At 37.4% G+C, this 26,392-nt stretch overlaps 1 protein-coding gene across 8 annotated transcripts in view; it reads right to left on the bottom strand.

The window, feature by feature from the left end:
- LOC105487701 (ATPase phospholipid transporting 8A1) overlaps nt 1–26,392 on the bottom strand; it is a 266,324-nt gene that overhangs the window by 34,609 nt on the left and 205,323 nt on the right. For all 8 annotated transcript variants that reach the window (XM_011751245.3, XM_011751247.3, XM_011751246.3 and 5 more), the window contains 8 exons: nt 21,463–21,646; nt 21,260–21,370; nt 12,451–12,525; nt 12,224–12,346; nt 8,919–8,997; nt 3,519–3,580; nt 1,535–1,591; nt 523–630 (listed from right to left, as the gene is read on the bottom strand). In XM_011751245.3, coding sequence (XP_011749547.1) covers nt 523–630; nt 1,535–1,591; nt 3,519–3,580; nt 8,919–8,997; nt 12,224–12,346; nt 12,451–12,525; nt 21,260–21,370; nt 21,463–21,646 — 799 coding nt within the window. The remainder of the gene's footprint in view (nt 1–522; nt 631–1,534; nt 1,592–3,518; nt 3,581–8,918; nt 8,998–12,223; nt 12,347–12,450; nt 12,526–21,259; nt 21,371–21,462; nt 21,647–26,392) is intronic.

Here is a 26,392-nt window from a genome sequence, read left to right as displayed (position 1 = left end):
TGGACTATGATAAGGCCGAAATGTCACATGCCCTAATTCTTTCAAAATGAAAACCAAACTGATGTCATTAGGACAACTCAAAAAGTGCATTTAATCTAGTGACAGCAGACTTTTCTCTAGAATAAGAGATAACAGAAGAAATGATAGACTGTCCCAAGACAGAAACTCACCATTTCCCCAAATCTTTAATCAAAATGTATTTGTGGCTTTATGGTGTAATTTTAAAATGGCATCTTCTATATGGATATCCTTAATAAGATTCAAGCTCCCGACAACCATATTTTATTGTCCTGGCTATGTTTATGAAAGGATAAGTCAGATTTAAGTAAAATGCTCAAGTTTAAAATATTCTCTCAAGATTAATCACTCAAAACTGTGGAGTTTAAAAACAGCTTTTAAATGGTCAAATACTATTTTAATAGAAATCAACAAGATGGAAAATTATGCTAAATGATTAAGGTTCGCTAAAAAAATACCAGTTTTTAAGGTTTTGTTGGATCGTGAGTTATCAGCGCACATTACCTCTCCTGACATATCAGGGGCCATTGGAATGGCAGGCCACAGAGATGAGTAGATTCCAAAAAACACCACCCAGAGTGCGATGCTCCCCCATATCGCTATGTGGCTGAACTGTAGAGCAAGGAAATCGGAGTCAAAAAAGTTTTATGTAGACCAAGTACACAAATACTAATGAAACTCTCTCAAATTTCCTTATTAACTTTATTATATCCATAAAAATATTATCTATAGGAGTTTCTACCTAATTGTGTGTGTTTTTAAATTGGATCTTTAAGTGCTAATCTCTTCTACAACAGTTGCAATGTTTGTGGTACTGGAATTTAGAACTGCTCCTCCTCTAGCTTTTTTGGTAGTTTTCTCCTCTTACTCTTACCTTTTTCATCCCTGAACACTTGGAAGCCTGCCTTACTCTTGGTCTGCGTGCTCTCACCAAAAGATGTCAGATCCTTGTGAGAATATTATTATGTATGCTGATGACTGCTAAATCCAAATGCCTTGTGGCATTCTTTCCCAGGGACATGAAACTTTAATTTCTTTTGTTTCCAGGGCCTCTACTGGATGGGGGTATACTGCAAAACTAACGTTATCTAAAATGGAACAAGACTGGGTATTTATCAATGTCTGAGGACAAATCTGTCATTAATATTTTCAGTCTTCAGAATCACTTTCCAATGGGTTTTCTGCAGAATACCAGTCCAGTGACACCTCTAAGAAAAGATTTGTAGTCTATAAGTTTAAAGTATCACAACTTCCTGGGATACTCATAATATATGACAATACTTTAAAGGCTCTGAGAAGTCTTGTGGTAATGCACTTGTTTAAGTTTAACTCAGTATTTCCCAACTAAAACCTCCAGTTCTCCTTTCCCGACCCCTGACACCCCACAATTGAAAACCTGTGGACTAGGACATATCAACCTGGGACATATCAAGTTAGAGCAAAGACCACCACCAAGACTGGAGATAATGCACAAGTAAATGTGACATTTCTTGGTTGTGGTTAGATATTTTCTTACCCATGTCCAATATGATGTCTCCAATCCAGCTTTCAAACACACAGTTATCACCACAAACTAAAACAGAAGAGGAAAATATTATTTTATCTCATAAACAAGAAAGTTCATCAAATGACTGAAAGATTTATAAAGAACAGATATCTCTGAATCTAACTATGGGACTAGGAGACTGCTGCTTGCTTTGTACATCCAACCAGCAAAGAGACAGGTGAATTAGCTGGGCAGCCGAGGGGACTGTGATAGGTCAGAGGTGCCCAGGGCAGCACTGCACTTCTGGCTTCCTTGCCTCTCCCTCACCTGCGCAGCCTGACCCTCCATCCACGAGCTCCTCTGTATGTGTTTCCTGCTTTTTGTACAATTCATGAACAGCAATAGCACATGCCTGGGTTAATTTGAGTTTTCAAGCTTACTTTACCTTTATTTTCAATCCCCTTTCATACTAAAAGTCTAACTTTCTGAATTTTAAAGACAAATTTTAATGAATAAAATAACCATACATTTAGAAATCTAAATGCTTACTCTGGAACTTTACTTAAAACCTTGCTGAGTAGGATATGCGACATTTCTCAATGATATACGCACCCATCGCTGGGGCTTATGCTAGCCATTCTGAAAAAGGAAACTGGGGTTGGATTAATTGCTCTGTGTTTTCCACAGTATAACATAATTATGAAGTGTACTTGCCGTGGAGTCTGACTATCTGTGCCCAAGACGTTATCACTTGGCTATTGTGGTTAATGAACAAAGCAAGTTACTTCACCTCTCTGTGTCTCAACTCCTGTACCTGTAAACTGGGACTGATAAAGCTTACCAATCTTACAGAGATTTTTTTTTTCTTTTTTTGAGAGTAAAACTCTAAAATACTCAGAACAGTGATTAGCATGGAATATTATTTATTTATAATAATACAATCTTAAATATTCCTAGTAGTCGAGGAAACTCTAGGCACCTTTGACAGCTGTGGTGATGGAAGTGATGTTTGCTAGCACTTGATCAATAACTGCTTCAAGTGCCCAGTTCTACTTGAGGGCATATTAAGGGTTTGCACACAGCATGTGATAAGACACTTCCCAGGGGGGTTGTAAAGTCAGGTTACAGTAAGAACAGTTGAGCTTTCTCAGCAGGATAGCTAATGGCAATTTAGGTTATTTGTTAAAATAAAACTTACTAAATGCAAAAACTAATTTATCCAAAAATTTTAAAAGAAGAGATATAGGCCAGCTGTGGTGGCTCATGCCTGTAATCCCAGCACTTTGGGAGGCTGTGGTGGGTGGATCACCACCAGCCTGGCCAACATGGTGAAACCTTGTCTCTACTAAAAATACAAAAGTTAGCTGGGCGTGATGGCACGCGCCTGTAATCCCAGCTACTCAGGAGGCTGAGGCAGGAGAATCATGTGAACCTGGGAGGCAGAGGCTGCAGTGAGCCAAGGTCGTGCCACTGCACTCCAGCCTGGACAACAAGAGCAAAACGCCCTCTCAAAAAAAAAAAAAAAAAAAAAAAAAAGGGATATAGTTTGAAATAAATTTAAGAAAACTACTCTCCTGAGACCTGGATACTGTAAAGTGTCCCCAGGAGATATCCATGACATACATTCTGATTTATTTCTATCCACTGCTCTGCTTTCGCATTCTTGTTGTATGAGAAGGAGCCACCAGCCCCTGCAAATGTATTTTTGCTTGTCTTTTACTACTTCGGTGGGTTGATGCCAAGAGAAAGGAGACCCCCCAGATTTGTCAAAACCTCAATCCTTCTGCTACTTAATGGTATTGATTTCCTATCATTCAGTTATTTTATTTTATTATTTGATAAAAATAAAATAAGATCCTGTTACAAGCCCTGGGTCTTATTTAATTTTTAAAGGGAACTATAAACAACCCTTAAATCCAGAAACACACGTATTACTTTTAAATTTAAAAATGAAATCAGCACAGATGAAAGGATTTGATTTTATATGCAAACGAGACCAACATCCTGCACTCACAGTGTACACAAAGTTTCCCAGCAGCAGATAATCTGAGGTTTTCCCATTTCCAAATGCAGTACCTGTACGAAAAGGAGAGAGGCCTATTAGAAAGGAAAATGAGATTCTTTCAGAATCTTTTCAAAGATAAATGTATTCAGAAAGTTTGAACGAAGGAAGGGAAATCAAGGGACACACAATGGAGCCAGAAATGAGGTTAATAAAAAACAAACAAACAAAAAACCCAAACACTCTAAGAAAGAGTGTTAACAAAGCTGCTGTAAAGATAGGCCACAAAAGCCAACACTGAAGATGGAAACCTGACTTGTTAACGAATTTTCAGAGTCCACAAGATTAAAAAAAAAAATCAAATTGTTCAAACAAAGCAGGAAAGGGCATTCTGGATTTTAATAAAGAACTCTGCTACCAATGTGGATGAGAGTCATAGGGAATCTTCTTGCTATCTCTCAATAAAGTTGCTGGCATTGGGCCACAAGGGATTCAGAAAAGCAACTCACAGAGGGCCAAGGAACACCAGTGTGGTTTCAGGCATGTGGCTCTTTGAGAGTCTGGCTGAGTATAGGGGCATATTTTAAAGTATTTTGTTATTCTAGTAATGACTAACAAACATGGCTTTATTTCTATTTATTTATTTTTTTTAGACAGTCTTACTCTGTCACCCAGGTTGGAGTGCAGTGGTGTGATCTCAGCCCCCTGCAACCTCTGCTCCCAGGTTCAAGTAATTATTGTGCCTCAGCCTCTGGAATAGCTGGGATTATAGGTGTGCACCCCCATGCCCAGCTAATTTTTGTATTTTTAGTAGAGATGGCATTTCACCATGTTGACCAGGCTGGTCTTGAACTCTTGGCCTCAAATGGTTTCCTGGCTTTGGCCTCCCAAAGTGCTGGGATTACAAGAGTGAGCCTCCGTACCTGGCTGCCTTCAAACGTGGCTTTAGATGAAGGAAGTGGTGGCTGATGCACAAAAATTTCTAGTACTGATAAAATCAAGTGAAAATAAGAAAGAGCTGAATAATTAAATCATTGATACCACTGAAAAATTTAAAATCCATGATATGTGTAGTACAATGATGTATGCACATAGTCAACATTTATTCAGAGTCAAATATATAAGGGCAAAATATATTAGAATAAAGTATGGGATGAAACACAGAGAGTGGTACTAGTGAGCTTTGGAGACACTGAAGCATAGTTCTATTACTATTAACAGTTGTGTCATTTTGGGTTATTTACAATCAATCCCTATGGAACTCAGTTTAGCTAAAAAGAGTGAAGCTACTTAAACCTGAAGGCGTTTTGAAGTGACAATGAAGTTCTGTATGTAAAGCACCAAGCAGTATCAGGTGCAAGGCATGTTTAGCATTTGAATAATTTGGGTAAATCACTCATTCTCATACTTCCTGGTCTATGGATCCCTTTACACTAAAAAATTATTGAGGGTCTCAAAAAGTTTTTATGTGGTTTATGTCTATCAATATTTACCAAATTAGAAATTGAAACAGAAAATTTAAAATTATGTATTCATTGATCATAAAAATAAAATCTAATACATGGTAATATAAATGACAGGTTTTCTGAAAAGTAACTATTTTCCAAAGCAAACAAATAATTGAGAAAACCGGTATTGTTTGGGTTTTCACAATCTCTTATTTCTGGCTCTACAGAAAGCAGCTGGATTCTCATGTTGTTTTGGGTGAAATATAAAAGGGAAATCCAGCTGCACAGTGATATGGAGTTATAAAGGGGAAGAGTATTTTAGTAATCTTTTCCAACAATTGTGGATAGATAGTCTTTGATACTACATCAAAACTCAACAAGTAGCCTCCCTCCCTCCCTCTTTCTTTTCTTTTCTTTTTTTTGAGACGGAGTCTCACCCTGTCATCCAGGCTGGAGTACAGTGATGTGACCTCAACTCACTGTAACCTCTGCCTCACAGGTTCAAGCAATTCTCCTGCCTCAGCCTCCCAAGTAGCTGGGGTTACAGGCGCACATCACCATGCCCAGCTAATTTTTGTATTTTTAGTAGAGACAGGGTTTCACCATATTGGCCAGGCTGGTCTCGAACTCCTGACCTCAAGTGATCCACCCGCCTCGGACTCCCAAAGTGCTGGGATTACAGGCGTGAGCTACTGTGCCTGGCCAACAAGTAGTTTCTCAAAGTGGGAGAGGCAGTTTCTTAAAGGATGGTTACCAGTGTGGAATTTGAAACTATATCAATCTGAAACTATATCAATGAACTTTCTGTATTTTATTGCATTAAAATCCATCAGTCTACTTTGTACTTTACTTTTTTTTTTTTTGAGACAGTCTTGCTCTGTCGCCCAGGCTGGAGTGCAGTGGCACGATCTCGGCTCACTGCAACCTCTACCTCCTGGGTTCAAGCGATTTTCCTGCCTCAGCCTCCTGAGTAGCTGGGACTACAGGCGTGCACTACCGCACTTGGCTAATTTTTATATTCTTAGTAGAGATGGAGTTTCGCCATGTTGGCCAGGCTGGTCTTGAACTCCTGACCTCATGTGATCCACCCGCCTTGGGCTTCCAGAGTGCTGGGATTACAGGCGTGAGCCACTGTGCCCAGCCTACTTTGCACTTTGAATGGATCTTTTACCCATGCATGATTCTGCAGCCTCTGGTTCAATCCAGAAGGCACCATTCCTTGAGACAATCACTGCACTTTGGTATGCAGAAGTGCTTTATATGTATGCTAATACTTCCTATTTTGTCAAATACAGAATATTATTAAGATGGTTCAAGTTTTAAAAAAAGCATTAGTTTTATGGTGTCTTCATGCGCATTCTTAAATGAAACCTATGCATGACCGTGAAGAACAGCACAGTGGTACCACTGTTTGTGGATGACAAAAGGTCTTGGATATTCCCAGGGTCTACAGACTACTCTTTCGGAACTGCTGAGGCAAAGGAATAAATGAATATGTAGCTATATATTACATAGCATGTGTGAAGTTCTTCAGTATCCCCATCCTTTCAGAAACCAAAAAACAAAAGTATCCTCCCTCCCTAAAAACACTCCTTATTTAAAAATGAAAACAAGACAAAACAACAACTACAAACCCCTCAACATAAAAACCATCAAGTAGTTTATGCTAAACGTTGATTCACCCCTTAAAAAGAGAAAGCAAGTGTTCCCTGGGCTTGGCTAGTTTTGGTCTCTATAAGCAGCACTCCTGTGAACTGCCTTGACTGAAGCTGGATAGCTGTGTGGCTTTCCAGAGAAACATAATGATGGATCTAGGAACTGCTTCTCTCGAAGATGAAGTCACTTGGGAATTCCTTTCAAATCCTGTCATTGCTAAGGTGTTTCGGATGCTATCTGGTTTAAGTGATTTTTGATATTTAATTTCTTTTTTTCTAATTTAGAAGGTTGCAATAGCAGTTTCATAGATGGGCATGCCTTGTCTTTCAAACCTATATTGATTTTGCGTTTTGAAAATAAATTTTACTTGGAGAGCTTGTCTGAGGTCAGGATGTCTGACCTCCATATCCTGTTGCTCCAAAAGGCGGAAACAATCTGAAGGTCCATCAAATGATGAATAGATTAAAAAATGTGGTATATCTATACCATGGAATATTATTCAGCCATAAAAAGGAAGTACTGATTCCAGTTGCAACATGGATGAACCATGGTCCCATAATGATTCCATTTATATAAAATGTCTAGAATAGGTAAATCCACAGAGACAAAATAAACATATATATAAGTAGTTGCCAGGGTCTGGTAGGGAAGGTGTGGAGAAACAGGGAGTGATTGCCAATGGATATGGGGTTTCTCTACTGGATGATATGAATGTCTGGCATTAGATAGTGGTGACATCTGCATAATTCTGTGAATATACTAAAAAACCACTGAATTGTACACTTTAAAGGAGATAACTTTTATGGTATGTGAATTATATAAGCCAAACAAACAAACAAGCAAGCAAACTAACTCACTGTAATTTTCCTGGCCTCCTCGGTCAATATTCTACACTTTAATTAAATATTCTTACCATGCTCATTCCATGGCCTAGACATTGAAAAGTATTTACTGTTGTAATTTACTGAGCAATCAATAAAGGATATTAAAATCTTAGCTAGAATATGAAACCACTGGCTTCTTTGCAATACTCACCTTGCTTATGCCACATGCTCTTGGTAATTCATTCACAATTTGCTGAGTGCCTACTACAAGCTACGCACTGTTCTAAGCACTGTGAATGCAATGAAACTACTAATTACTCGCCCTTCTGAAATTTCAATTCTAAAAGAGGAGAAAGACCATATAAAAGAAACAAACATATCAAAACTTGATTGACAAGTACCATGAAGACATACAGACTGACAAGGGAATAGAGCCTAGGAGCAGTGGGGGCAGGCGGTGGTTGCTCTTTTGGACAGGATGATCTGGGAAGGCTTCTTGAGCACAGACCTGAGGCATGGGCGGGGAGAGAGTCAATTTGAGTATCTGTTAAGAATGGGGAACAATTTGGAGGTGGAGGATTTTGTTCTAAGTATGCTAAATCTTTATGGACTTCTGAGGAGGGAGGCACCTGGCCCGATTCATATTTTGCAGGGATCACTCTGGCTACCTATGGAGAGATCAACAGTGGGCAGCAGCAGGCAGCACTCTCTTCTCTTGGCAACCGTTAACTGATAGACGGTAGGTATGGCCTGTACTTATAAAGGACTGACAATTCCTTGGGTGTACTGTGTGTTGTGTTTTTGATTCCCGTAGTATTGAAGCAGGCACACTGAATGGTTGGTGTCTTCCCCAGGATCTCAACGCAAAGTCGGCTCCAAGACAGAGCAGCACCAGCTTAAGAATCACAGGGATCTCTTTTCTAAAGTAGCTATTTAATCACTTTTATGTGTATAGGAAATGCACCATGATCCTCTCTCTCCAAACCGAGAGAATAAAATCACTCCCCTCAAAATGAGCAGAGGAAAAGCTAATACTCCAAGATGAACATAAAAACACATTAAAAACCTCATCCAAAACACTGGCTCAAGTATACTTGAAAATACCAGCATGTCTGATTAGTTTCAGTATAAAGGGCTTGATACAAGCCTCATAGGTATAATAAATAGGCTACATAAAATATTAGCACTTATTGTCTTCAAACTATACATCAACAGAGGGGAAAAAAAGTCCTAAAATTTAACTCTCTGCAACTTTGGAAAACCTGAGAAGTAAAGAAGAAAGGCTTTGCATATATTAAATCACTTTGCTCCCAAAGGAATAATAAAAATCTTCAAAGTGTGTACAATTTTTGGATGCATGCATTTTAGGTTAAGAGAAATATCATACAATGAAACTGCTATACTTTTTAACATACATTGACAATGAGTTATTTTTCTAAAAAAGTAAAAAGTCATCTCTTTGCATTCATATCCCTTCTACTTACCATACTGAAGGGCTTTTAGTGGAAACCAAAACAGAATAACTGAGTGGAAGAGGCCATTTAAACAATGAACCCAGAAAACCTGAGGGAAAACAAAAATCCATGAGAACCATTTGCGATAAACTAGCTCTGTGAACTCTGACCTTTCCTTTTATCTATGAGCTAGATTCACAAAATGTGTTTCTGTCGGGCCACCACTGTGAATTAATAGAACTGACAGACACTTTCTGCCTCTTAGACTTTCATGGGTCATTTATTTATTTTTATGTTTCTCAAAATTCAGCTTCACTTGAATTTTTTTCTGCTTCTCAAAAAACAAATTTAAATTTCTGCCTGAAAAAGAAAATAAAATTTAAAATAAAAAAATGCAGATTCTGAAATTCCTTAAGTGCAACTGTTTTCATAATTCCAGAAGAACAGACTTTTAAAAGATTATAATTTGGGGAAATCCCTTTCTTTTCCCCGTGTCCAACTATAAACTTTCCAATGCTAAAGATGTAATGCTTTCTCTTATCAAGAGATATAAAGATACTCTATTCTATACTCTGCAGGGTATCAAGATATATACTTGTTATAGCCAGTATAACATTTAAATTATATAATCATACAAATAAAGCACTGTGACTATGACTTTACTAAAGGCTTTCACAATTTAACACCTGTTAATACCAAGTTTTGTATAATTATAACATCATATAATAGTTACCACTTTTTATATCTATTGTATTTTAAGAACAAGAGAGCAAGCATCACTGGTACTTTCTTTGTAACATGGATGTGAAAGATTAAGTTATAGAAAAACTGTTTAGAATTCTTATGGCCCCTCTGAACAGTTGTAGTTTTGTCATTTAAAAGTGCTTCTTGCAAACAAAACTTATGCTAAATAAAATTGGCATGTATTAATAGTTTTAAGCTGTTCAAACAACAGAAATTAAGTTGCCTGCCTCCCAAAATTTTCCACTGTGAGCTCAATCTCTTTTGTTAGTTCTCCCAGCCACACTGGATTGTATGATCCAATTTACGCTCCAATACATTACACATTTGAACTTGTGTTACTCATTAACCTTTGTCTCTTCTCCTCACTATGTCATTACCGCAAGTTTTTATTTGACAGAAAGCACAGGTGGGTGCAAGAAAAATTAGTTCTACTTTTCCATTTTCCTGACTGATACTTATTGTCACATGCTAATCCTTTAACCCCTGTCACGACCTCAGAACCTCCGACCCTTTTTACCATAACAAACGTAAGCATCATCATTCAGGGCAACAATGCTCCCGCACTTGGAACCCCCAGCAACTGCTGTGTATACAACTATGCATTTTGTAGCCATTTGTCCCTGAATTTTCAAACACTTATATTAGATTGAATCAAAGACTTTTCACTGAAATCACTAGAAAAATCCATAAACCCTGTAAAACAGAGTTGGCAACTCATGTATATAAACTATACTCAAATGGGTATAGAAATTGTATAACCGTTTTGGGTTGATCTGATGACTTGTCTGAATGCTTGGGCTCAATAGATAATGAAAAACTTTTTTCAACAATAAAAGATACAAGGAATGATGCCCGCACATTAAAACAATATACTACCCACTAAACGCTTTTCCTGGCCACCAAAATGTGTCCAACTTGCCATGTACAGAAGAATGTGCCTTTGCAGGAATGATTTTGGGTAGTTCTATGAGGATCAATTTATGTTTTTAAGCAAGAATGGCACGGCCAAGTTTGTGGCTGGAGGCTAACTTCAGAGACAGTACTATGGAGCCCACGCTTTGGTAGACTAGGCCTGTGGCTGAGGTTGGTTGGTGAGAATTATTGTTAATAAACTAGTAGGCCTGAAACTTCCCCAGCTCTCAGATCACTTTTTCAGGGGAACCAGAGGCCACAGTCTGATTGTGGCTTGCCATCATTTGCAAATGCCCACCACAGGTAATGAAAAACATTACAGCAATGTGATGAAATTTAATACAAACTGGGCATCACAAATAAATTTAAAAATCCAAAAGTTAAACATTTAAAAATGAAAGCAGAGATACTGCATATTATAAATAGTATTAGTTTTAAGAGAGCCCACTAAAAATACTTTTTGGAACCAATGGCATAAGTTAAATAAACCTTCAGTCTGTCTGTTCTGAGCTAGCCAAATTCATTTACTTAAAACAGTGCCACCAAGTTGTATGCGTGTGTACAGCTGGATACATAGGCACAGTGTGTTCATGAAGATCACATCTCAGAAGAAGAATAACGTCTTGTCCATAAACCTAGCACTATCATTTATGCTGTGAGGTTAAAGGCACCAAAACACCTGTTTCACTTATTCTCCTGGCATATAGAAAATGCCATTGAAAAGCTTTATGAATTCCTAAATATTTAAAATATCCTACATTAACTGTACTAAATTCAAGACATTGAGTTAAGATTATATCTAATTATCAGTAACATGCTAATAAACATGCACGATATTAAACAGAAACAATTCTGTGAAGGTGTATTTTATTTGTTGCTTTCATAACACCAATAAAATATACAAATGTTAGTTACAAAATGACACCTACTTTGATTGTTGTAATATTAAATTTTTTCCTCCTCATTCACATTAAACAAGAAATTGTTACCAATGGAAACACTTTAGAATATATAATTGCAGGAAAGTAAACCATACAGAAAATGATTTTTTTTGTGTGTGTGTGTCTAGGATAAATGCTATTGGATCACACCCAGAATGTGATTTTAGATAAACTGTTGGATATTTTATCTTGTATTTTTAATTTTATGGCTTGGAAATACTGAGTACTATTTCCCAGAGACTGTAATTTTAATGCCTGACACAATCGATCTAAAATTCTAATGAGGACAAAGATATTTCACAAAATGGAAAATTAGTTAAGGAACAATAAAATACTTCTCACTCCTTTACACACATAAAGCCAGTCCTTACCAGTCCTAGATGACTAGCCCCTGTGAGGAGTGAGCATGTCACCACAGCACTGAAAAACAGAAGGCCGGAGAACCAAAAGGACAATGATTTTTATACATCAGGCCAGCTTTACTGCTGCCTTGCAAACCCAAGTGAATTTGATTACATTTTAATTGTAAAACGCACAAAAAACCCCAAACTCAACTAACCAACAAAAAACCTTCTCTGCCTGTATCAGAACCTTAAGAAATATGACTTGCCATAGTCAGTACCCTGGAGTTGTCTCACGCTAGTATATCCTTGGCCTTGGAAAACCACATGCCCCATGTAATGAGGGCAGTAAAAACAGACCCACCAAACATGTCCCAGCCAGGGCACCACGTCCTACCTTGGTGTTGAAGTCCAGGGCATTCTGAGATGTTTTGTATAATTCAGGGTACTTCAACATATTCTCTTTTCTGCACGATCTCTCAAATATTCCAAGAGTTAAAGGAGGCATTGCTGTAAACATCTAAAGCACAGAAACTGGTCATTATGTCAAGCAGCCAAATGCAGGGTGAACCTTTATCTCCAAGTATTCAATGAAACAGGAATTATCAAATGTCCTAAACTTACCACGTTATAAAGACCTATACACCATCTTTCAAAGAGGATCTGTCCAGAAAAGCCATTAACAAAGGCAAACCAGATCTAGGAAAAAAAACCCAAAACCCCCAAAATTAGAATACAAAAACATAAATGCATTGCTTAGAATCTGTTGTATACTCAACTGCTGCATAATAGGAGCATTAACATATTATACTCATGATTCTTTTGAAAATGACATTTCTTTGGTTTACTTTCTGATTCAAAGAGATGCTTTCATAGGGTATTTGTTATTTATGTCAGAAGTGGTCCCGCTTGCTGAATCAAAAAAGAAATATATGAACAGGAAATCACGATTGAAAAATGAGAAACAATCTTGTTTTTCTTAATGGTACTTTTAGAGAATATATGTGTATCTCATTAAATTTTTATAGCTTCAATTCCCTTAAAAATATCAGGATGCAGTTATTTAAAGATTGTTTTTTAAAATTATAAAAGTAACACTTGTTTATTTAGGAAAGAGTTTCCTGCAATAATACAATCACTATTTTCATCTGCACTGGTTGTATAGTTCACTTAAATTCACAAATTTACCTTACTGGAAACCTGCATACAGAGAGTGTCACACTCTGCTCCTCCCCCTTAATATTATGTAATATGCATTTTCGTAAGTTGTCACATATCCTTTAAAATGATGTTAATGGATGTATAACCTCTACAATGCGGATGTAACTATTTTGGACCTTTAGCTGGCTTCCAGTTGTTTGCTATTATAAATAACTCTAAACTGAAACCATACATATCTCTTTTTCCTTAGGGTGAATTCTCAAGGTGGAATAGGTCAAAGTACATGAGTTTTCTTCATAGTTCTTGATAATCACTGCTGCTGGAATGTTAAATTTGAGGTTATATATTAAAATATTTTACTTAAATTTTATTCACTGATAAAACCCTATCTTGACTAGAGCATGATGTTCTTACATATTTTACAATTCTCTTTAAAAGAGAAATCTTAACTTTGGAAACAAAATTAAGGGACAATATGGACAAAAGTTTCTCCAGCATGTTTAAAACATAAGAAAAATTAAAGTGACTATTAGTAAACAATAGTACCTACATTATAGTTTTTAAAAAGCAGACCTGACGTATAACTAAAAATCAAATGCATCTGGGAGAGTACAAAGCCTGGCCCAGCAATGAGATTACATAAGCACAAATACAAAAACAAAACCTAACAACAACGACAACCACAAAACTGTTAGAGGAGAGCAGTCTTGACATGCGGCTCAAGTGAAATTTTGAATCAGAGTTGCAGGGAATTTGCTACACTTCACGTCTCATTTAACCTCATTATGGAAGCATGAATTGCTACAAATTCACCATTTATCAATATGTACCCAGGCTGGCCTCCCTATGAACAGGTTCTGTACCCATACTGATCTTCCTTTTTATAGTGGAAAGGAATGATTGAGCATGTCTAAAAACTAATGTCTGCTTTATGAGATGGAAAAGAAAACAAAGTAGCAACAGCACATTAAAAATATGTCCAAATTGTGTTAGAGCTGTAACACATATTAACTACAACAATAAAACAAAAGCAGAGAAATTAGAGTCAAATCTGAAATTCTTACTTGCTTTGCTACATGTATTTATGGCAAATTTTTGATAATTTGCCCTAAACAAACAGCCAGATCATTTGATGCCTGCAAACTTTAAAAGAACTGAGTATCTTCACATGAAGTGAAGTTTCTTCTTTCCTGGCGAGTATACACAAATTGACAAAACAGACATTAATGCTCTCTATTGTGTTTTCACATTTGGCCTGAGATGTGGATTATGTAAATACCTATTTGGGATACTCAGAGTGATGGGGCTATTTTCCACGAAGGCAACTGTGATCTACTGTAGTAATTCATTCTAAAAAGCTCTTTCAGATTTCTTAAGGTATGATGGAAATATAAGGAATTTCAAAACAAACTTTCAATTATGGCCTCTCTAATCTATGAAGACACAGTCTAACCTTTGTTGGTCTGAAGAAAGCCGAAGCGCTCTGCATACCAAATTCGTCTAACGGACATGATTTGGCTCAAAGGTTGTAGCTCTAAATGCATTTGCAATCATCAATACTGTACAATGAGAAGTTTATGTTAGTTTGTGTGTGGGCAAACATTAGTAAATATGAATGGTCCCTTAGCTTCTTTGTACCTAATATTTGGTGCTGATTCAAAGGCTACTATGAGCTTGAAATTTAAGATCCTCCTTCAAATCAATATTTACAAGTTTCAAATTTGAAATAATTTGCAAGGAAACATGTTTGTTTCCAAAGTGTATTTTAAAATGCATGAACTGCTTTATGCTTTATGGCAGTTTTTAAGTGGAAAGCTATCAACACATTTTTATCATTTTATTTTTCCTACTGAAAGGTAGGTGAACATGTTTTTAGAAATGTACTTCCTGAATTTTTAAGAGTTAATATTTTAATTTACTTTTAAAGAAGAACAAATGACTAGGTAAGAACAGAAACTTTAAAGAGGGTACCTTACATTTTCACACCAATATTTTGACATTCAAGTTTACATATCTTAAAGGAGAAAGAGAAGGTCTTTAACAGTGAAGTAGTCTACCGGCAGGCGGATTTCAAGTTAGGCTGAGATTGTAGTTAATATTAGGAACATATCCCATGCAAAATAAAACAACACCTACATTATCCTAAATACATAAAAGTACCTCCTCTGATTCAACCAGAGCCATGGATTCAGAAAGAACACACCAATCCCTCTGGGGAGGTGTTTAGTTTATTTAAATTCACAGGGAATTCAACTCCCAGCACCACTTGCTGGGACAGTATCACCTTATTGACTTTTATCAAAGCTTCTGGAAATTAGAAACACAACTTGGTTTTGAGATCTTCCCAGAAAACTTGGATATGGCCAATCATTTGAAAGTAAAGGCCTTATTTTACGAGGAAGGAGTCAGACATATCAGAGAAATAAAAAAATCTCTCTTTAAAAAGAGCCAATAATTTAAACGAACACCTAGAGCTGCCCCTGGGCAGCTCCTGTAAGGAAGAGCTTTATACAACGATCTGACAAATCTGTATTCGTCTGGCTGTAATTTACAGCCATGGAATATCTAGATAGTGACATTCCTAAGCAATATAGCAACGAGAAAAGCAGTGTTTGTAGTTTTTAATCCATAAAACGCATAGTGTTCAAGACTATTCCTTTATTAGCAAAGAAATTTTAGACCTGCTTCTCCTGGCATTATTTTCTAAATTCCACCTCCCAGTAGAGGCGTGGCAGCTAAAGCTTTACATTCATTTTCCTGATGGAGCATTTCTGCATATTAAACAGCAGCTTACAAATAGTCAATGAGTCCTCTGCTCCCACGCCTGATCAGCACAAAAAACTGAAAGGAGAGATTCGAGACTGGCAGTTGTCCTCACTAGAGACATTCAATGATGTGTTTTCTGTCTATTCATTCACAGTATTGACATGAGCCATTAACATCTGCAGAACTTGTTTTAGCTGGCAAAAGTTGGGTATCTGGGAATTGATTTAAAAGGTCATTTCCAAGACAGTTGAATTATATTCAAAACACATTTCCACAAACTGTTGAGAAAAATAAAAATGAGATTTCAAGTAAAGTTTAGAACTCACTTCCTTTTCAATGTGTAAAGAATTTGATCAGTGTCAAATATCTCGTGAAGAGGTTTTAAAATCAAAGGCAAGTGAAGTTTAGGGTTAATCAACCACAAACCACATAATGCTGGGCGTGAAACATGGCATGAAGATTGTTTTCATTTGAGTTTAATGTTTTTATTTTCTCATTAGTACATAAATTTTGTCTACTTCATTGTTGTCAATTTAGATTTAAAAAGCGACAAGTTGAGCATTCTTATTTTATAAAATTATCTTTTTATAAGCAGATTTATTGCTGGCAGTGGCTTTAAATTCCTGGTATCTTGATAAATCTATGTAAGTAAACTGTATAAATTGATATTTGTTTGAATGTCAGTGTTCTGGAATGAGAAGAACATATAAATAGAAAAGCTAGATATATAGAAGGGATTGAGAATAGAAAAATAATTAACTTTAGAAAAGAACTACACATTTATATAAACAACAAAGAATATTTTTTTGGATCTCATAAGCTATTTTAGAAGTACATTTTGCTTCAAAATACAGACTATTCCAGACCAAATCTAGCAGTAATGAATGAGTAAGTTCATTTAAGTACCTTGTTTATATTTCCACGTATTAGGTTATTTTATCTAACAGGTTGTAACCTTTTTAGTGACCATTATATAAAACTGCCTGTACACTTCAAAACTAAGTTTCAATTTTACTAGCCTGACTCATAAGAACTATGCTCAGTCAACATTTAACAAGGAGATAAGCATTCTGACAGAGGCACAAAGAACAGGTGAAGCAAATACACACCAGCCCCCAATGAAAGTGTCAACATACTGACTTTGTTTATACTGTTACTTCTCAGAGTAAAGGATAGAATATGATTTCCATATAGGAGACGGCTGGATTTTTTTTTTTTTTGAGACAGAGTCTTGCTCTGTTGCCCAGGCTGGAGCGCGGTGGTGTGGTCTTGGCTCACTGCAACCTCTGCCTCCCAGTTTCAAACGAGTCTCCTGCCTCAGCCTCCTGAGTACCTGGGATTATAGGCGACTGCCATCACATCTGGCTGATTTTTTGTATTTTTAGTAGGGACGGGGTTTCACCATGTTGGCCAGGCTGGTCTTGAACTCTTGACCTTGTGATCCACCCGCCCCGGCCTCCCAAAGTGTTGGGATTACAGGCGTGAGCCACCGCACCTGGCCTGGCTGTATCTTTTTTGACAGATGTGTAGAAACAGTTAACAGATAAAATGGTAAAGTGGCAGGAATAAACATCTATTTGTAAGGGAACCCTCGGCAGATTTATGAGGGTGTGGTGGGTCCTTGACAGGAGTGGGAGATGGAGGTTTCTTAACAATGGGAAGGCCATTGTCATGATCTGCAGAGCTCCAACAGGAACATGAAACTGATAACACCTATAATTATTATAAATATAGCTTCTGACAATAAAAAGGCCACTTTTTAAAAAAAGGCAAATAACATATTTATTATGCCTTGATTAACCATTCAGTTCACTTATCTACCATTGCTGTGCTGCCCAGCATGGTAGCCACTAGCCACACGTGCTCTTGAACACTTAGATGTGATTAGTCTAAATCGAGATGTGGTATAAATGTAAAATATACTCCAGATTTTGAAAACTTAGGATGAAGGATGTAAAATATCTCATTAATATTTTTTTTTACAGTGATTACAGGTGACAATGATAATCTTTTGAATACATTGAGCTAGATAAAATATTCTGACATTAATTTTTCTTTTTCTTTTTGCTAATGTGGCTTGCATTGTATTTCCATTGGCAAGTAATACAGTTTGGCTGTGTCCCCAGCCAAATCTCATCTTGAATTCCCATGTGTTGTGGGAGGGACCAGTGGGAGGTAATTGAATCATGGGGGCAAGTCTTTCCAATGCTGTTCTTGTGATAGTGAATAAGTCTCACAAGATCTGATGGTTTTAAAAAGGGGAGTTCCCCTGCACAAGTTCTCTTGCTTTGCCTGCTGCCACCCACGTAAGATGTGACTTGCTCCTCCTTGCCTTCCGTCATGATTGTGAGGCTTCCCCAGCTATGTGGACCTGTAAGTCCATTAAACCTCTTTCTTTTGTAAATTGCCCAGTCTTGGGTATGTCTTCATCAGCAGTGTGAGAACAGACTAATACAATAAATTGGTACCAGTAGAGTGGGGTGCTGCTGAAAAGATACCCAAAAACGTGGAGGTGAGTTTGGAAATGGGTAACAGGGAGAGGTTGGAACAGTTTGGAAGGCTCAGAAAAAGACAAGAAAATGTGCCAAAGTTTGGAACTCCCTAGAGACTTGTTGAATGGCTTTGACCAAAATGCTGATAATGCTATGGACAATGAAATCCAGGCTGAGGTGGTTTCAGATGGAGATGAGAAACTTGTTGGGAACTGGAGCAAAGGCAACTCTTGTTATGTTTTAGCAAAGAGACTGGCAGCATTTTGCCCCTTCCCTAGAGATCTGTGGAACTTTGAACTTGAGAGAGATGATTTAGAGTATCTGGTGGAAGAAGTTTCTAAGCAGCAAAGCATTCAAGAGGTGACTTGGGTGCTGTTAAAGGCATTCAGTTTTGTAAGGGAAGCAGAGCATAAAAGTTAAAAAAAATTTGCAGCCTGACAATGCAATGGAAAAGAAAAATCTCATTTTCTGAGGAGAAATGGAAGCTGGCTGCAGAAATTTGCATAAGTAACGAGGAGCCAAATGTTACTCCTCAAGACAATGGGGAAAATGTCTCCAGGGTTTTCATGGCAAAGTTTTCATGGCAGCCCCTTCCATCACAGGCCCAGAGGCCTAGGAGGAAAAAGTGGTTTTCTGGGCCAGGCCCAGGGTACTTGTGCTGTGTGCAGCAAAGAGACTTGGTGCTCTGCATCCCACTCACTCCAGACATGGCTGAAAGGGGCCAACATAGAGCTCAGGCAGTGGCTTCACAGGGTGCAAGCCCCAAGCCTTGGTGGCTTCCAGGTGGTATTCAGCCTATGAGTGCACAGAATTCAAGAATTGGGGTTTGGGAACCTCTGCCTAGATTTCTGAAGATGTATGGAAATGCCTGGATGCCCAGACATAAGTCTGCTGCAGGGACCGGGCTCTCATGGAGAACTACTGTTAGGGCAGTGGAGAAGGAAAACGTGGGGTCAGAGCCCCCACACAGAGTTCCCACTGGGGCACTACCTAGTGGAGCTGAGAAGAGGGCCACTGTCCTCCAGACCCCAGAATGGTAGATCCATTGACTGCATTGTACACCTGACACCGGCCTGTGAAGGCAGCTGGGAGGGAGGCTGTATCCTGTAAAGCCACAGGGTGGAGCGGCCCAAGACCATGGAAACCCACCTCTTGCATTGGCTTGACCTGGATGTGAGACATAGGGTCAAAGGAGATCATTTTGGAGCTTTAAGGTTTTACTGCCCTGCTGGATTTCGGACTTGCCTGGGGCCTTTGGCCCCTTTATTTTGGCCAATTTCTCTCACTTGGAGTGGCTGTATTTACCCATTGCCTGTACACCCATTGTATCTAGGAACTAACCAACTTGCTTTTGATTTTACAGGCTCATAGGCAGAAGGGACTTGCATTGTTTTGGATGAGACTTCGGACTGTGGACTTCTACACTAGTGCTGAAATGAGTTGAGACTTTAAGGTATTGTTGGGAAGGAATGATTGGTTTGGAAATGTGAGGACATGAGATTTGGGGGGGGCCGGGGCACAATGGTATGGTTTGACTCAAAGCTCATCTGGAATTCCCATGTGTTGTGGGAGGGACCCAGTGGGAGGTAATTGAATCATGGAGGCAAGTCTTTCCTGTGATGTTCTAGTGACAGTGAATAAGTCTCATGAGATCTGATGGTTTTATAAAGAGGAGTTCTCTTGTACAAGCTCTGTCTCTTTGCCTACTGCCATCCATGTAAGATGTGACTTGGTCCTCCTTGCCTTCCGTCATGATTGTGAGGCTTCCCCAGCTATGTGGAACTGTAAGTCCATTAAACCTCTTTCTTTTGTAAATTGCTCAGTGTTGGGTATGTCTTTATCAGCAGTGTGAGAAAAAAAGTAATACAGCAAGCTCCTGGAGGACAGGAACCATGCTTGATTTACTTTGTAGTTGTTGGACTAAGCCTGGTGCCTGGGCTCTGTAGGTGCTACAAATTGTTCACAGAACAAAATGCATCCTTTTAAAAGTGGTATTCCTGACTCGGGTTTTTATTTTAAAAATTATGTTATGTTTGACACATAAAACGGATTCTACAAATCCCTTGCTATCCAGACACAGAAACTAAAGATTCTGATAATTTTTAGACAAATTTCTCATCATCTGAACTCTTGCTACTCACCAAACACAGAAATAAAAACAGATCTGGATAGAGAGGGATCCTTGTATATAACAAAGATCTAAGTTTTGAAACATAATAGGAACAATGAGGCAACAATACTAGCAAAGCTACCTGCATTTTTTTCCTGATTGCACTACTTTGTCTCCTCTCAGAATTAGAAGTGCTAGCTTAGTTCAATGTTTCTCATTTCCTCACCTTTTTTAAAAAATAGGTTTTCTACATGTGTATTATCCCTCCATGGTGTATTGCTTTCTTCTGTATGTTTTTGAGCTTTATTAAAAATGCAGTCAAGTTTACAGACTAATTTATACATTAGTAATAATGTATTTTTAAAATTAAATACATTATTATCTCATTAGCAACTCTAATTCAACACTTCTTATCAACGCAACATAACATTTTTAGCTAGAATTTAAACAAACATAATTCTCCACGGCTGACAAACTTTTTTTTTTTTTTTTTTTTTTTTGAGGTGGAGTCTCACTCTGTGGTCCAGGCTGGAGTAGAGTGGCACAATCTCAGCTCACCACAACCTCCACCTCCTGGGTTCAAGTGATTCTCCTGCCTTAGCCTTCCGAGTAGCTGGAATTACAGGTGCCTGCTACAATGCCTGGCTAACTTTTGTATTTTTAGTAGAGACGAGGTTTTACCATGTTGACTAGGCTGGTCTTGAACTCCTATCAAGTGATCCACCTATCTTGGCTTCCCAGAGTGCTGGGATTACAGTCCACCTTTTTGTTTTAATACATTTAGAATTTATAAAAAGTTGGCAAATAAAAGATTAATTAAAACAATGAGAAAATGTCTTCAAAAAGGAAATTTCTTTAAATATGTATGCAAATGACAAGGATTTAAAATTTAACCTGCTATTACCTCGATAATATAGAGCACTATATTCTTGTAGAAGCAGTATAAGATGCACTTGGAGACTCTGTTATAGTTCCAGGCACCATGAATCATCAGTAAATTCTTCAAATATTTGAACTAAAATGAGAGTGGGAAAAAATTAGTATTTTCCTTTTCAAAGCATCAGTTGACTGAGAGGAATGATGTGTTTTGCAGAAATGACGCTTTACCTGAGCTATGGAGTAATCAGAGGAATTAGCTGCCTGCAGGCCTTCATTGCCACTGATACCAACACCAACGTGTGCTGTCTGTATCATGCTGACGTCATTTGCTCCATCACCGATTGCAAGCGTTACGACTTTGACTTGTTTCTTAACCATCTCAACAACTTCAGATTTTTGAAGAGGAGAAACCCTTAAATTGAAACATTATCAATTACTGTTTTCTGAAAAAAGGAATTTTGAAATGCCACTGTGTTGAAAGATAAAAGATGCAAAAGACCTAAATGAATAGTTCTCTGAAGAAACCTTATGAGAAAGTTTTAGGTTTGCAGATGTTTACTCATCTGTTAACCTGGTTACCGTATTAAGAAAAATTAAAATAAACAAATAAAAACAAGTCTCAGAGGCAAACCCCTAGGTGACAGCTAGAAGAGAGAATGCTTTGTTAAGCATTAGCCTGCCAGAATGCTTGCATTAATATGTTACAGAAATAACATTTGAGCTCAGAAATGCCTTTACTTCCTAACAAACATCAGAATTTCTAATTCTTCACTTACAAATTAAAAACAATGTCATAAATGCTGTCAAACACTAACTAAATCCTACACAGTAGCTGGAAAGTAAAAGTTTTGAGCTTCTGCAATCTGATCTTACATAATGGACTATATGCTTAAAACTCTACTTAAATTAATTCTCAGACACCATGGTAGATGCCAAATATCTGATTATGCTTCATGGGCTTCTTTTTCTTCCAAAGCCACTAACGGTCAAGTAGAAATCAAGCAACCTCTTATACAGATGCGGACCGGGAACAGAAGACACCAGTATCTGTATTAAAATCATATTTGGTATTAGATTTGGAGTTACTTTTCACAGACTTTTTAAAGCCATTTAAGAAATAAACATCAGGACAAGGGCAGAAGGGTTCAAAGACGGAATGCATCGGCATAATACACTGTCTACGCTGTACTGGAAACTACAGAGGAAAATAGGAAAACTACACGATAAATTGGTCTAACAAACTGTTAAGCTAATAATTAGACAGTAAGAGCTAACTAACGTACATGATGTTGATACAAGAAAAACATTTCAGAGCTACATTATTTATCAAGGTTATGTGGCATAGATGTCTAATAATAAATATCTGCTAAAATATCTGAAACATCATTTACTATTCTATTTAAAAATGAAGATCATTACTTTGAGAGAATCGATACATCTTTGTCCATTTTCCTGATCATTCCATAGGAAAAATTTTTAGTGGCAGATACTCTGCACAGATATGTGCCTTCAGGAGTCCCACTGCCCTTATGAACTGCTTCAGCCAGAGTAGCTCTGGTTTTTATTTCAAGTCTGAGAATCATTGCATTAGACTGTGAATTGCTTGTAGAGTCAATTGGTCTCTTCTTTGTATTTTTAGTACCTGATCCAAAATAGATATTCAATAAATGGTTGCTATATGAAAAAACTATTTTTAATTTTTTCTTTGGATTTCCTTTTACAATCTGGCAATAGTACAAAATGACACAACTGTGAACTCAGCAAGGAAATGAATGCCTATCGAGCCATTAGCAGGCTATTTCACTGTTAGCTTCATTTTTCTTCAAAGCAATTTTCATTTCATTTTCACATTTTATTTAATTTTTCTTACCAGGTTAATATAAACTGGTAAGTCCACTGGCTCTAGGTCAATGTTTAAACATGGACTATAGTTGACATTTAGTAAATGTCAAAAAGGAATGCTCACCAATAAGTGATCTAGAATGGGAAATGGGCATGAATAGAGAGAAGTATTTGAAAGCTTTATCAAATTCCCTTTAATAGTCTAACAGTATGAATACATTATGAAGTCACACCAAGGGTTCAATGGAACTAGGAAACAGTGGTACTTTTTCCATAAACTAAACCTGTGATTAAGGAGAAATCTCTGCAAGGTGAGCTGATATTAGTGATTTTAAAAAAGCATCAGAAAAGAGTTGGACTAAATTTAGTTTTCTTCATGGTGATCACAATCAAACACTGCTTTCACTGCTTGATACTGTAATTTTCAACACCCAAATTAAAATTGACTGAGGATTTTCATTCTATTCTGTATGGTTAAACCAGGTGTTAAAAACAAAGAGTAGGATTGCCATTAACAACAATGCCCATTTAAGAAAAAAAGATTAACGATATAGTGAGAGACATTTCAAAAGTGAACTGCAGCTGCTACTAGCCAGAGCATCTGCTTCCATGACCAAGCTTTAAAAGTGAATGGCTGGCTGGGCTTGTTGGCTCACGCCTGTAATCCCAGCACTTTGGGAGGTTGAGGTGGGTGGATCACGAGGTCAGGAGATCGAGACCAGCCTGGGCTACGTGGTAAAATCCAGTCTCAAATAAAAATACAAAAAATTAGCTGGGCATAGGGGCGCACGCCTGTAGTCCCAGCTACTCGGGAGGCTGAGGCAGGAGACTCGCTTGAACCCGGGAGGCAGAAGTTGCAGTGAGCTGAGATGGTGCTACCGCACTCCAGTCTGGGCAACAGAGCGGGACTCCATCTCAAAAAAAAAAAAAATGGATGACCGTCTTGGAATAAGGTTGAAGACATAATGGATTTCCCTGACCATTAGTGATGTCAAGCATTTTTTTCATATGTTTGATGGCCATCTGCATATCTTGAGAATTGTCTATTCATGTCCTTAGCCCATTTTTTGATGGGATTGTTTTTTCTCTTGCTAATTTGTTTGAGTTCCTTGTAGACTCTGGATATTTATTCTTTGTTGGATATATAGATTGTGAAGATTTTCTTCCACTCTGTGAGTTGTCTGTTTTCTCTGCTGAGTGGTCCTTTTGCTGTGCAGAAGCTCTTTAGAAATGCAAATCAAAACCACAATGTAATACCACCTTACTCCTGCAAGAATGGCCATAATAAAAAAAATCTAAAAAGAATAGATGTTGGTGTGGATGTGGTGATCAGGGAACACTTCTACACTGCTGGTGGGAATGTAAACTAGTACAACCACTATGGAAAACAGTGTGGAGATTCCTTAAAGAACTAAAAGTAGAACTATCATTTGATCCAGCAATCCCACTATGGGGTATCTACCCAGAGGAAAAGAAGTCATTATACAAAAAAGATACTGGGACATGCATGTTTATAGCAGCACAATTTGCAATTGCAAAAATATGGAACCAGCCCAAATGCCCATCAATCAACAAGTGGATAAAGAAACTGTGGTATGTGTGTATATACATGTATATAGATGTGTGTATATATGTACATATATATGTAAATATATGCAAATATACATGTAAATATATGTTCATATATGAAATATATTCCTATATGTAAACATATGTAAATATATATGTGTGTGTGTATATATACAGATACACACATATATGAATGAGATGGAATACTACTCAACCACAAACAGAATGAATGAATGGCATTCACAGCAACCTGGATGGAACTGAAGACTATTATTGTAAGTGAAGTAACTCAGGAATGGATAAACATTGTATGTTCTCACTCATATGTGGGAGTTAAGCTGTGAGGATGAAAAGGCATAAGAATGATACAATGGACTTTGGGGACTCAGGGGAAAGAGTGGGAGGGGGACAACAAATTGGGTACAGTGTATACTGCTCAGGTGATGGGTGCACAAAATCTCCAAATCACCACTGAAGAACTTATTCATGTAACCAAATACTACCTGTTCCCCCAAAACCTATGGAAATAAAAAATTAAAACAAAAGACATAATGAAAGCCTTCTTTTCTGATGACTCTGAAATATCAGTTGGTTGCTAAACAAAGATATTGGATTTAAGTGGAGATTCATAAAAAATAAAATACACATTCTTAAAATATTTAACTCAAAGTATAAATGTACAAATTGTGATAGAGGGCAAAGAACCTTACTTTGCACAGGGGTCTGCTGTTTGAAACTCTGCATGTTTTTGTAGCAGAAATCTCACTCAGGCATAGTTGATGGTTTGCTTCACTAAAATGAGACCAGAATGTACCATTTCCTTTCACCCCAGTTTATAGTTAGTTTACTCCAAAATTCGACAGCAATATTTTTTAGCAACTCAAAAAGTCTTTCCAGAGCATTATACCTAGATTTACCAGCAATAACTTTTATTCCATTATTTGGATGAGTTATGAGATATTTAATTAGATGATTATTTCAAGAAGTACAACAGGAATAAGCGTACTAGGGAACAAGCCCCACTTACAAAGCACCAAGTCAATTCATGGAAGCCAAAGAGCATGTACACACCTAAGAGCTTCTGGGTGTGAGCAGAGCGTGCTGTGAGTACCTGGCAGAAGGCTGTAGGGAAGGAATGTGGCTGAAAGGGATTCAGGTTTGTCAAGCTGAAGTCAGCAAAAAAAGATCCACTATTTTTACAGCATCCATTTAAAAAATTGTTCCTTGCTACAAGGCGGTTACAATACAGCAAAAGAAAATTATAAGACATTAAAAATGAGTGTAACATAAAGCTTTCTGATATGATTGCCCCTCTTTGATAATTTCAGAAATCAACATGAGCTTTAAAAGGCCTCCCTTGATAAGTTAGAATTTGACTTGGCACTGGAAAGGAGAGGAGAATTCACTTCAGGTAACAGAAATAGCACATAATAAATTTTAACTTCACATTCAAAATTATCCAGAATATATTTTTTTCTACTGCTGTGTCTGCACCTCTTATTTGCTTTCTTGATGTCGGTACACTTGCTTCTAGATCCATACAATTTCCATATGAGTCTAGAACTACCTTACCACACAACAAGTTAATTCTTCCTATGTCTATCAAAAAATCACATATCCACGGCTGAGAATATCTAAAACCTAAACAAATGCCAATAGTGACTCAATATATAATTCTGAAACATCATAAAGGCACTGTTTTCTTCCCTGAGATTGTTTTTTTTTAACCATTTGTGGGTCTGCATCC

Source organism: Macaca nemestrina, chromosome 3 (assembly GCF_043159975.1).
Source record: "Macaca nemestrina isolate mMacNem1 chromosome 3, mMacNem.hap1, whole genome shotgun sequence".
In the NCBI taxonomy this organism is placed as follows: Eukaryota; Metazoa; Chordata; class Mammalia; order Primates; family Cercopithecidae; genus Macaca; species Macaca nemestrina.
The sequence above is the reverse complement of the archived record's forward strand: the minus strand, read 5'-3'. Positions and strand labels throughout refer to the sequence as shown.